At 37.8% G+C, this 12,578-nt stretch overlaps 1 protein-coding gene across 1 annotated transcript in view; it reads left to right on the top strand.

Moving 5' to 3' along the window:
* LOC106080531 (F-actin-monooxygenase Mical) overlaps nt 1-12,578 on the top strand; it is a 68,953-nt gene that overhangs the window by 21,123 nt on the left and 35,252 nt on the right. The window contains exons 2-9 of the mRNA XM_059361398.1: nt 515-1,517; nt 1,586-1,977; nt 4,184-4,413; nt 4,613-4,745; nt 4,808-5,274; nt 5,351-5,412; nt 8,335-8,583; nt 12,020-12,529. Coding sequence (XP_059217381.1) covers nt 515-1,517; nt 1,586-1,977; nt 4,184-4,413; nt 4,613-4,745; nt 4,808-5,274; nt 5,351-5,412; nt 8,335-8,583; nt 12,020-12,529 — 3,046 coding nt within the window. The remainder of the gene's footprint in view (nt 1-514; nt 1,518-1,585; nt 1,978-4,183; nt 4,414-4,612; nt 4,746-4,807; nt 5,275-5,350; nt 5,413-8,334; nt 8,584-12,019; nt 12,530-12,578) is intronic.

Here is a 12,578-nt window from a genome sequence, read left to right as displayed (position 1 = left end):
AAACGAAGAGGGAACAGACATTTCATTTCCAACGATATTAAAAATTAAATTTGTAAAGTTAATGTTTTGAAAAATTTGCAATGGATTTTAGTGAAAATTATAGTCAAAACATGGATTATAGTGGAAGTCCTGATATTGGTCTTGACCTATGTGGACCTGGACCGATTTATTATAATTGTACTGTAAAAAGGTATGGAGTTTTGAATTCGAAAGCACGCATTGATATGAAGAAGAAGAACCGCTGGTTGTTAATGTAATGTTGGTGGACAAATTCGCAATTGCAATCTTGGTTGGGTTTTTTTACAAATCCTCCAATAAAGAAGAAAAGATATTTTTAGTAATTCTACAAGTTTTATTGGAAACTAATTCCCTCTCGCCCTGTTGTTGATAATTTAAATGTGTACTAAATACATACATATGCATGTATGTATGCATATTCTTCTTTGTTAAAAAAACTCACTCTTTAACTTTTGTTTTAACACACTCTTCCTCTTTTCTATTTCTCTCTTTGCAGCATGAGTCGGTCAGCTCATCAACGCCAACAACAGAAGCTGCAAATGCAGCAGCAGCAGTTGTTGGCGCAACAAATGGCTGACAATGAGGCAGCCGCTGCTGCGGCCGAGATGTTCGATCTCTTTTGTGTGGCCACCACAATGCGTCAAATATTGGGCCTGCATCGTCAAATGTGCGATGTCGTCGGTCTACGTCCTGCCCCGCTTAACGAATTCTATCCGAAGCTGAAAACTAAAGTGCGTTCATGGAAAGCTCAAGCACTGTGGAAAAAATTCGATGCCAGAGCTTCACATAGAGCCTATGCTAAGGGCAATGCTTGTACGGGTACGCGTGTTCTGGTAATTGGTGCCGGCCCCTGTGGTCTGCGCACAGCCATTGAAGCCCAATTGTTGGGTGCCAAAGTAGTGGTAGTGGAGAAAAGAGATCGCATATCCCGCAATAATGTGCTCCATCTGTGGCCATTCGTCATCACCGATCTGCGTAATTTGGGCGCCAAAAAATTCTATGGTAAATTTTGTGCCGGTTCCATAGACCACATCTCTATACGACAGCTGCAATGCATACTGCTCAAAGTGGCTTTGCTACTGGGCGTCGAAATTCATGAGGGTGTATCATTTGATCGCACCATTGAGCCCAGCGGTGATGGTTGTGGTTGGAGAGCTCAAGTTTCACCTGCCGATCATGCTGTATCCCATTATGAATTTGACGTCTTAATAGGTGCGGATGGCAAACGTAATACCTTGGAGGGCTTCAAGCGCAAAGAGTTTAGAGGCAAATTGGCCATTGCCATAACGGCAAATTTTATCAATAAGAAAACCGAAGCTGAGGCCAAGGCGGAGGAAATTAGCGGTGTGGCCTTCATATTCAATCAGTCATTCTTTAAGGAGCTGTACCATACAACTGGTATAGATTTGGAAAATATAGTCTATTACAAAGATGAGACGCACTATTTTGTAATGACCGCCAAGAAGCATAGTCTCATAGACAAGGGTGTCATTATGCAGGTTAGTATTTGAAACTCTTTTTTTTTTAGAAAGAATACAACTTATGTGGAATTTCTGTTTATTTTTAGGACTTTGCCGATCCTGCTGAACTTTTGGCCCCCATTAATGTAAATACTGAAAAACTCTTGGACTATGCCCGAGAAGCCGCTGAATTTTCTACCAAATACCAAATGCCAAATTTAGAATTCGCCGTTAACCACTATGGCAAACCAGATGTTGCCATGTTTGATTTTACCTCAATGTTTGCTGCTGAATCTTCATGTCGCGTTATAGTACGTCATGGCTTTAGATTATTGCAATGCTTGGTGGGTGATAGTTTGCTGGAACCATTTTGGCCCACCGGTTCTGGTTGTGCTCGTGGCTTCCTCTCCAGCATGGATGCTGCTTATGCCATTAAACTTTGGGCAAATCCCGCCAACAGTACTTTGGGTGTAATGGCCCAACGTGAGAGTATTTATAGGTAAGTGTTCGATATGGATGTATATCTAACAACATGGATCTTACAAAAAGGGGCGACAATAAGATGTTGTTTATTAATGGAAAAATTAAGTTATTGATAAAAATATTTAATTTCAACAATATGAAATAATAATGTTTGACAGCTTAAATTTTTGCCTCCCATAATGTTCCGAAAATAGTTATCAACAGTAAAGGCATCCGTCTGACCCACAGTGCTTATTCTACCTTTGTCAAAAGTCAAAAGAGCAGAGAAGATTCGAGTTACAACTCGTATGTGATGAGTTACCATTCACAATAGTATGCTTTTATATCAGCGATGTTCAAATCCACATAACTATTGAACTTAATTGTGTACTAGTAGACAGTAACATTATCCAGCTAGCTTGGAAATATTTAATATGTGAATGTGAGCATCCCGTCACTGTTTTAGCACAAGAGTATTACCATTTTAAGGCAAACTTGTTTTCCTTGCTTTAATGTATGATTTAGAGGAGTTCTGGAGGAATATTGGTAACTTTTCAATTACAAAACAAAAAAAATGTCCTTTAAAGTTATGGAGACAACCTTCCCACCGCATACACATATATGTATGTACTATGTTGTTGTAGCCACATTAGCATGTGGAGGTGGCGATCCTCGTTAAGCTCTTGTAGGCAAGCGAGCTCCTTACGGTCTATACGACCAATCGTAATATGTATTTACATGCTTTTAACGACAAAAACTACATTTACTCACTTCTGTTTCAAATTTTAGTTTGTTTTTGTTGTTGTTGTAGCCACATGTCTATATGTGGAGGTGGTGAACCTCATCTAGCTCCTATAGGTGCGCAAGCTCATTCCGGTCTAAAGGACCGATCGCCGCGGGACCTTGATGGCCATTGGCTATTGGACACCTTGTCATGTCGAATATCAAAGGCACTCAGTATTTACGCGACTGCCGTTGCAGCTACTCCGTATGGAGCATTCCACTATCCGCAACCTGTTGACGAGCCTGGTAGCTCGCAGCTAAGCTTCTCGTGATAACAATGAACACCACACAGATTGGAGCTCAAAGTTTTAGTCTGTGTGATACTCATAATTGTCCCGCGCCGTTTTAGTTACTTTTTCGCAGTGCATATTTATTTCGGTTCAGGAATTTAGTTCGAAAGACTTTAAAATTGCACTTTTGTTCCAAAAAACAACTAAAACACCCAAAACTGATGTTGTTTCTTTTACAAAAAAGGAGATCACATATTCTAAGAACAGCTGGTATTAAATTGTTATCATTCACAATAGTGTGCGAGCTTTTATAAATATGAATTATATATTTCTTTATTGAAGGCGAATTTTTGAAATTTAAGAACGCGAATGTTTAAATCGATTATAATTCATAACAAAGTCAATGTTACAATGGGTATACAAATGGTATAACATCCATTAAATTCAAGATGAAATTTGATTCCATACGAAAGCGCACTCGATCACGTATACCGTAATTCGGCGCCAGAGTTCAATGTGAATCTATTTTATGAGGCAAATTAGCTTTAGCTTTCATGATTATTTCATTAAGGAACAGGGGATACTTCTTCCATATCAATGAGTGCAGTTCGATTAAAGTTTAAAGCTCAATCATAAAGTGCATCCTTTTATATGCCGAATCCGAACGGCGTGCCGCATAGCGACACCACTTGCTAGAAAAGTTTGAACATGGCACGATACCTCACAAATATATCCAGCATTAGTAAGGGGATAAGCACTACTAAATTTTTACTGGTGATCATGCCGGGATTTGAAAATAGGCGTGTATGTCATAGCCTGACATGCTAACCCCTGCGCCACGATGGCCTCTTAACGCTCCGATATAGCGCAGAACATATTGCAGCTGGATGACAAAAGGCAGAAGGACAGACGGATATGGTTATACAGTCGCATATACATACATACTATCTTACCGCTGGATATAGTTAACTACCGAACTTTATTGGACTGCAGGCAAATAAGGATTTGTCTGAAAGGCTTTAGTTTTAGACTAAAAAGAAAGAAGGATGTGGTTAGACTGTCCTGTGGCTACTCTAGAACAAATACCAAGAAATAGCGCAAGAAATTGTATCGGCGATACAATTCGCCATTGCCACAAAGTATTAGGGTTTTTAAGACTATAGAAGAAAGAAATTAATGAATTTTTTTAGAGACTCATTTACAACTTCAAATTTCTTTATATCTTTTAAGACTTTTGGGTCAAACAACACCGGAAAACTTACAACGTGATACCGGTGGTTACACCGTAGATCCAGCCACTCGTTATCCCAACTTAAATCGTACCTCCGTTAATGTATGGCAAGTGAAACATCTTATTGATACCGATGATAAAAACATATTGGAACAAACATTTATGGATACAAATGCCTTGCAAGTTACTCAGGTTGATACACCAGTACGCAGGAAACGTCGCAGTGGTGGTAAGTTGAATTTTGTAAAAAAAATAAAGTTGGACCAAATCAAGCATTTGTTTCTCAATTTTGCTTAAAAATATATTATCGTTAAATTTTCTAAGAAAAGAAAAACTCTGACTACTTTTAATTTTGTTCCGAGCTTTTATTGAAAATGGTTTTTGGCTTTTCTTCATACCTTGTTTTCACGTTCCTTGGTTCCTTACAGATACTATGCCTTTAAGCGCGGTTTTATTACGATGGATCTGTGCCCAATTGCATGCCTATGATTTTGCCAAGGAGCTTAAGGAGGTTTCCGATGTTTTCACCAATGGCAAGGTTTTGTGTGCTCTAATCAATCGGTAATATCCATTCGTACTCAAATACATCTCACAAAAACTAAATGTTCATTTTACACTGACAGCTATCGCCCCGATCTAGTCGACTTCAATGCAATCAAAGATTTAGGCCCCATTGAAATGAATGATCTCGCCTTCAAAATACTCGACAAAGAGTTACACATACCCCGCATAATGAGCGGCAAAGATGCCGCCCAGTTAAATACAATTGAATCGAAAATATGGCTTAATTATTTGGAACAAATCTGTGAAGTATTTCGTGGAGAAATACCCCATGTTAAACATCCTAAAATTGACTTTAGCGATTTGCGTGAAAAATATCGCGTTAACTATACCCATGCCCAGCCAGATTTTTCAAAACTTTTACAACTGTCCAGCAAACAAAAGGCCAAATCACCAATAGAAGATGCTGTCGATGTGCCACAAGCAGCGCAAAAACGTTCCGTTCTAGATGAGGAGAAATTGAAACGCCAGCGACGTCATGAACAAATGTTGGGCGCTGGTAATGCTGCAACGGGTGCAGGCAATGCAGGTATGTTATGGGGCCAAGTAGAAGAAGGCCAAGGCAAAAATGTACTTTAACTTGTTCTCCCTTTTTCAAATTACAGCACAAACTGATACTCCTCGGCGTGCCAAAAAGCGACGCAGTGCTGAAAAAGCTGCCAATATTGTAAGTTGTTTTGCGGAATTCCTCACCAATATTATGGGACATTTATCATGTCATAGACTTTGAAAAGTGATCTTTTGCCATAATACGAGTTTATCTCAAAGAGCTAGTGCCTTATTTTGTAAATATCTTGTATAGATCACTTTTCAAGAACCAAAGTCACTTCCAATAAGTGTATATAGACATTTCACACATGGTATACAATTATATACTACATACATGGTGTACTGATATATACATATACCTATATACAAACTATATAGCTATTACATAAATACTTTTTTAATGAACTCATGAATTTCCATTTAATATGAACCATGCATTTGAATTTCAATTATAACTCGTATAAAGGTCCATTTCACAATAAATCATTATCATGAAAATACACATGTATTGGGTCATAACCTTATAACCAATAGCACCAAGACCAAGAAATCTACACCATCACCACCATCTCATTTGTATAAAAAGGTATTTTGTTTGCTATTTTATTCATGTCTTCATGTATTCCTTGTAAATGGTGAATTATTGGCCAACAGAAAAATGACTCAAAAAAAAAATTATTAAAAAAAAAATAAATAAAAATACTGTCCAACCAATAAAGACTAAAATAATCGAAAGTAAACAAAACGGGAAAAAGTTGGTTAAATATTTTTTTTTTCTAGAATGTGTTTTCTTTATTGAAAAATACGAGAATAGTTTATGATGCTGAGATACAAGTCGCCAACATTTAGTAGGCAGAAGACCATCGCCTACAGAGAAGTGAGACCAACAAGTCAAATCGTGAGATCGTTCTCTAAATACAATCGAATTCTGTGCTCAAGATGTCAAATCGCCACAGTGTTTTATATTCGGGGCTATACAAAAAGATGAGCTTAATTATAAAATCGCATAATCTCCGCACTTGGTTGGGGCTGTTGTTGTAGTAGTACATATGTATAAATGCATGGCAATTGCCGGTTTGGTCTTCAAGGATCTGTTGCAGATAAGCACCAGTTGAATGGGCAAAACTGGATGGATAGTTCGCAAAAAAATCAAATTTTTTGCATACCCTCTAATTTTGACCCCAGGAAGCCGAATATGAATTCCGTTTTGGGGGCTCGGGCCCGTGGACCCCCCAGGGGACCAAAAATCCCCCGTGGGGAGGAAGTAGTCCAACCTTGGTAATATGGGTATCAAATTAAAGGTATTGATTAGTAGCCGCAAACACCGCTTTCATACATGACCGGCTTAACCAAGTAATTTTCCTCGATATTGGAAAAGCAGCGAATTTTTGAGGCCATATGGCCTCCTGGGAAGGTTTTCATCAAAACCACTTGGCACTCAAAGTGTTAAAGGGTTTTCGCTTCATATGAGTTTTTACCACCGTAGCGCAGAGGTTAGCAAAATTGCAAATTTGCAATGTTTGCCCATGAACATTCCACTAAGGAACTGGGGAAAACTTCTCACATATCGATGAGTGCTGTCCGATTCAATTTTAAGCTCAATGATAAGGGACCTCCTCTTTATAGGCGAGTCCGAACAGCGTGCCGTTTTACATGGCATAGTACCTCACAAATGTTGCCAGCATTAGGTGGGGAAAACCACCGCTGACATTTTTTCTGAAGGTCTCGTCAGGACTCGAGCTAGGTGGCCCCCGAAGCGCAGAGGTTAGCATGTCCGCCTATGACGTTGAACGCCTGGGAATATCAGAAAATTTTTTAAGCGGTGGTTATCCCCTGCTAATGCTGGCGACATTTGTTCTAACCAAAGAGGTGTCGCTCTGCGACATGCCGTTCGGACTCCTCGGCTATAAAAAGGAGGTCCCTTATCATTGAGCTTAAAATTGAATCGGACAGCACTCATTGATATGTGAGAAGTTTCCCCCAGTTCCTTAATGGAATGTTCAGGGAAAATTTGCATTTACAAAGAGTTTTTAAGTTCTGACCTGAGAGAAGAGGAAGCTAATATCATTGTGATCTCCAGACAAGGAAAAATCCTCTATCATACTCGCTGGAACATTCTTTTGATGGAGTTCAAATCATGACTTTCGTACTCCAACCAGGGCATTTTGCTTTATGAGAATGGTACCGCCAGCTTTTTATCGCTCGGTAGCCATCTGGACGGTGCCGACTATTTTAGAGATGCAAAATATGCCATATACCGCTATGGTGCATGTTTAAAGGGTTTCCGCTTCACTTTTTTTTGTAGGTTCTGTCCTTACAGAGGAAACTGGTATCATAGTGATTTTCATACAAGATCGAATCCTCCATCATACACGCTGGAATACTCTTTTGATTGAATTCAATGTATGACTCGTCGTTCTACATCATCAGAGAGAGTTGTAAACGGTTCACTTTTCAGCAATCTTGCCAATTATAAGATCTTGCAATTATAATTCTTGAGAACACTAAGGCTTTTGTTTTCAGGCGTAAGCATATAAAGCGTATCGGGATATCTGCCATAATTAGCCACCCTTCGATTTGACACCTTGAAGTGCACTGAATGCAGATTGTGCATACGATTTTGCTAAAAGTTTACCATCCATGCCAAGTATGGTATGATCCATTTTCCAATTTAGCCCCGTTTATGATTAATTTTCTGTTTCTGTTTCGATTTCTTGATTTTAAAATTTCTGCGGAACCTTCATATTGTTGGGCATCTGTAGTATTGCCCGCTCAAATTTCATTTAATTTTTTTTTTAAATTAATTTAAATTTTTTTTGGGTCAAATTCTTGTTGGTAAATGCAAAAAAAAACAATTATTTTCCCTCCCACATATTTTTCACATCAAGTCCATCTGAAAAACATCCCAAACAATCGATTACCTTCCCTTCATTGGAAATTAATAAAAAAAAAAGTGCTAGAAATTTAGGAATTTATGTTGTTTTTTTAAACCACAACTTATTATTACTTAATAAAAAATCAAAACCAACATTTAACTCAGGAGGAACGTCAAAAGCGTTTAGAAGAAATTGAACAAAATCGTCAAGATCGCCAGAGCAAACGTCGCCAGCAACGTTATCAGCAAACGCAGAACTTTTACAAATCCCTACATATGTTGCAAGCGAATATCTTGCTACGTGAAGCTGATGAGAATACACCCTTCGAGGACTATTCCATATTTTTATATCGTCAACAGGCACCGGAGTTCAATGATCGTGTCAAAGAGCTGGAAAGAAAATTATTGTTTCCCGTAAGAGCTGATGATGATAATGATGGGCATAACGCATGTTATGTGAAATTGATGCTTGCTCTGATTAAAAAAAAAGAAAAATGCTGTTTTTTTTTGTTGTGTTTTTGTTGTCATTCCCTCTCTAACAGGCGTTTTAAAAACAGGCCACAATAGCTTCACAATAATGGAAAAAAAATGCAAACCGCTTATGTTTCTCATAACACCTGTTTTGACTAACTTTAACCCCTTCTCCCAAGCAATCAAACAAACATACCTACATATGTTTCTTTAGATAATGCGAATAAACTTAGACTTCAAATATTTTATGCTTTGGAAAATACGCCGATTGAAAGCAATGTTTGCTTGGGTCAATAAACGCCACAAAATAGGACGTTTGTGTTTTTTTATATATCGGTTAATTTAAGTGTTTGCTTTATAACTCTAAAACAAATATTAAGAATATATTGTAGTATAACTATAAGTTTTGTGTGTTATAGAATCATTTTCTTTTAAATTTGGGGTAAAATTTGAAGTACAATTTTAATCCAGATAAGAATTTTTGTAGTTGGGCCTGTGTGATTAAATCAGATTATTTTGATTGAAGCTTCTATCAAAATAATCTGATTGGTAAAAATTTTAATATTTAATATTCTTTTATGTGAGAAGTTTGTCCCTATTCCTTAATGGAATGTTAATGGGGAAATTTGCATTTACAATTTCAATATATTTTTTGTTTAGACTTAATAGTTAACTTTGCAAAACTCCTCAGTCCTTTTTTATATAATTTTTCTGACGTTGTGTGTTCTAAAATACGATTCCCTCAGGAATTGTTGGGCCATTGAGTTGTTTTCAACAGTCAGTTGCGCCTGTGTTTAATGTTTTTGTTAAAGGTATAAACAAAAATTCTCATAAATCGGTGCACCCATCTCTGGTATAAATGAAATTATGAAATTTCCCACCCCTGACTCACAAAAATATTCATTAGTTAATTATACACACCACCGAAAGATGGGGGTATATTAAATTTGTCATTCCGTTTGCAACGCATGCAAATATAGTTAATTATACCCACCACCGAAAGATGGGGGTATATTAATTTTGTCATTCCATTTGCAACACATGCAAATATCCATTTTCGACCCTATAAAGTATATATATTAATGATTAGCGTAAAAATCTAAGACGATCTAGCCATGTCCGTCCGTCTATCTGTTGAAATCACGCTACAGTCTTCAAAAATAGAGATATTGAGCTGAAACTTTGGACAGATTCTTTTTTTGTCCATAAGCAGGTTAAGTTCGAAAATGAGATATATCGGACTATATCTTGATATAGCCCCCATATAGTCCGATCCGCCGATTTAGGGTCTTAGGCCCATAAAAGCCACATTTATTATTCGATTTTTTTTGAAATTTGGGACAGTGAGTTGTGTTAGGCCCTTCGATATCCTTCTTCAATTTGGCCCAGATTGGTCCAGATTTGGATATTAGTTCCCATAAAAGGCGCATTTGCCAAAATTTGGACAGTGAGTTATGTTAGGCACTTCGACATACTTCTTCAATTTAGCTCAGATCTTTTCAGATTTGAGTATAGCTACCAATCTCTCGATTTAAGGTTTTGGGCCCATAAAAGGCGTATTTATTGCCCGATGTCGTCGAAATTTGGGACAGTGAGTTGTGTTAGGCCCTTCGACATAATTCTTCAATTTGGCTCAGATCGGTTCAAATTCGAATATAGCTGCCATATAGACCGATCTCTCGATTTAAGGTTTTGGCGCCATAAAAGGCACCGATCTCTCGATTTAAGGTTTTGGGGCCATAAAAGGCACATTTATTGTCCGATGTCGCCGAAATTTGGGACAGTAATAAAATTTAAGCCCCTCGACATATTTCTGCAATTTGGCCTAGGTCGATCAAGATTTGCATATAGCTGCCATATAGACCGATCTCTCGATTTAAGGCTTTGGGCTCATAAAAGGCACATTTATTGTCCGCTGTCGCCGAAATATGGGACAGTGATAAAATTTAAGCCCTTCGACATATTTCTGCAATTTGGCCTAGATCGATCAAGATTTGCATATAGCTACCATGTAGACCGAACTCTCGATTTAAGGTTTTGGGCCCATAAATGGCGCATTTATAATCCAATGTCGCCAAAATTTGGGACAGTGAGTTAAGCTTAGCCCCTCGACATATTTCTGCAATTTGGCCTAGATCGATCAAGATTTGCATATAGCTGCCATATAGACCGATCTCTCGATTTAAGGTTTTGGGCCCATAAATGGCGCATTTATAATCCAATGTCGCCGAAATTTGGGACAGTAAGTTGTGTTGGGCCCTTCGACATTCCTCTTCAATTTGGCTCAGAGCGGTCCAGATTTGGATATAGCTGCCATATAGACCGAACTTCCGATTTAAGGTTTTGGGCCCATAAATGGCGCATTTATTATCCAATGTCGCCGAAATTTGGGACAGTGAGTTCAGCTAAGCCCCTCGACATATTTCTGCAATTTGGCCTATATCGATCAAGATTTGCATAAAGCTGCCATATAGACCGATATCTAGATTTAAAGTCTTGGGCCCCATAAAAGTCGTATTTATTATCCGATTTCACTGAAATTTGACCCGTTGACCTATGTTAGGTTGGTCCTAATCGGAACATATTTCGATATAGCTGCTATGGGGCAAAAGGTATGCATTTTTCACCGGATTTTGACGAATGGTGGTTTACATATATACCCGAGGTAGTGGGTATCCAAAGTTCGGCACGGCCGAACTTAACGCCTTTTTACTACTTGTTTAAGAGTTGTATTCAAAACAAAAGTTAAAGTGATGCGCTTTATAGGCAATAATACTAAAAAAGAAATCAAACCCTTATATTAAATGTTGTTTGAGGTTTTTGTTACATGTTTAAAGTTATTTTGATATTATTTCGTTTTATAAATTAATTAATTAATTTCGTTTATTTATTTATGTTGTTGCTTAATTTAATTTGAAATTTAAATATTTAATTTTCTTTTCTAATTTTGTTTTTTTTTCTCTTAAATCCCTTACAATTATCCTTTTGTGTTTATTGTTTTATTATAATCCTTGTAACACTCACCAATGCTCCTAAAACCCTAACAAAATTATCTAAAAAAAATACTACCAACAAAATTTGTTCTACCTAAAAACACAATTACTTTCTGTTAATCAATAAACAAAATCTATTTCCTTTTTACATTTTCAAACTTTTTCCCTCTCCAATGATAAAAAAAAACAAACAACAACAACAACCACCACATTCTGGAATGCCTAATTACATAACCATATCCCACCTACATTTGATGATATGTTACCAAAACTACAACACCACCACCACCACTACCACTACTTCAAACATCCATCCAATTGTCCATACCCTTTTTGCCTGTTACCCATTCCCTTGTGATAAAAAAAAACAAACAAAAAATATATAGGATCGTGAACGTGGAGACATACCCTCTAGTGCACCACGTTCCAATGCCGATGAGCAATTTAGTGATCGCATAAAGTCTATGGAACAACGCATATCCTCGCGCAATAATTATGGCAATGATAAGAAGCCCAAAGATTTAATGCGTGCCATTGGCAAAATTGATAGCAACGATTGGAATGTGCGTGAAATTGAAAAGAAAATCGAACAATCCAAGAAAACCGAAGTCCATGGACCCAAAGGTAGGGAGAAGGTACCCAAATGGAATAGGGAACAGTTCCAGGCGCGTCAACATAAAATGGCCAAGCCCACACGTCAAGATTCGGCCGAGGAAAAATTCAAAGAAATCGATCAAACATTAAAGAATCTTGACAAACAACTGAAAGAGGGTAATGTTTTGGAGGTGGGCGAAAGGGGTCGCAATAAAGTGGCCTCCATAGCAGGACAATTTGTAAAGCGCGATGATACACCGGAAGAAAAGACTCCCCCTGCCCCCCCGGCATCAACGAAATCTGTGAGTACCTTTTAAACGATAGCGAAAATGCGGCGACATGCACAAATCC

Source organism: Stomoxys calcitrans, chromosome 2 (assembly GCF_963082655.1).
Source record: "Stomoxys calcitrans chromosome 2, idStoCalc2.1, whole genome shotgun sequence".
Classification (NCBI taxonomy): Eukaryota; Metazoa; Arthropoda; class Insecta; order Diptera; family Muscidae; genus Stomoxys; species Stomoxys calcitrans.
The sequence above is the reverse complement of the archived record's forward strand: the minus strand, read 5'-3'. Positions and strand labels throughout refer to the sequence as shown.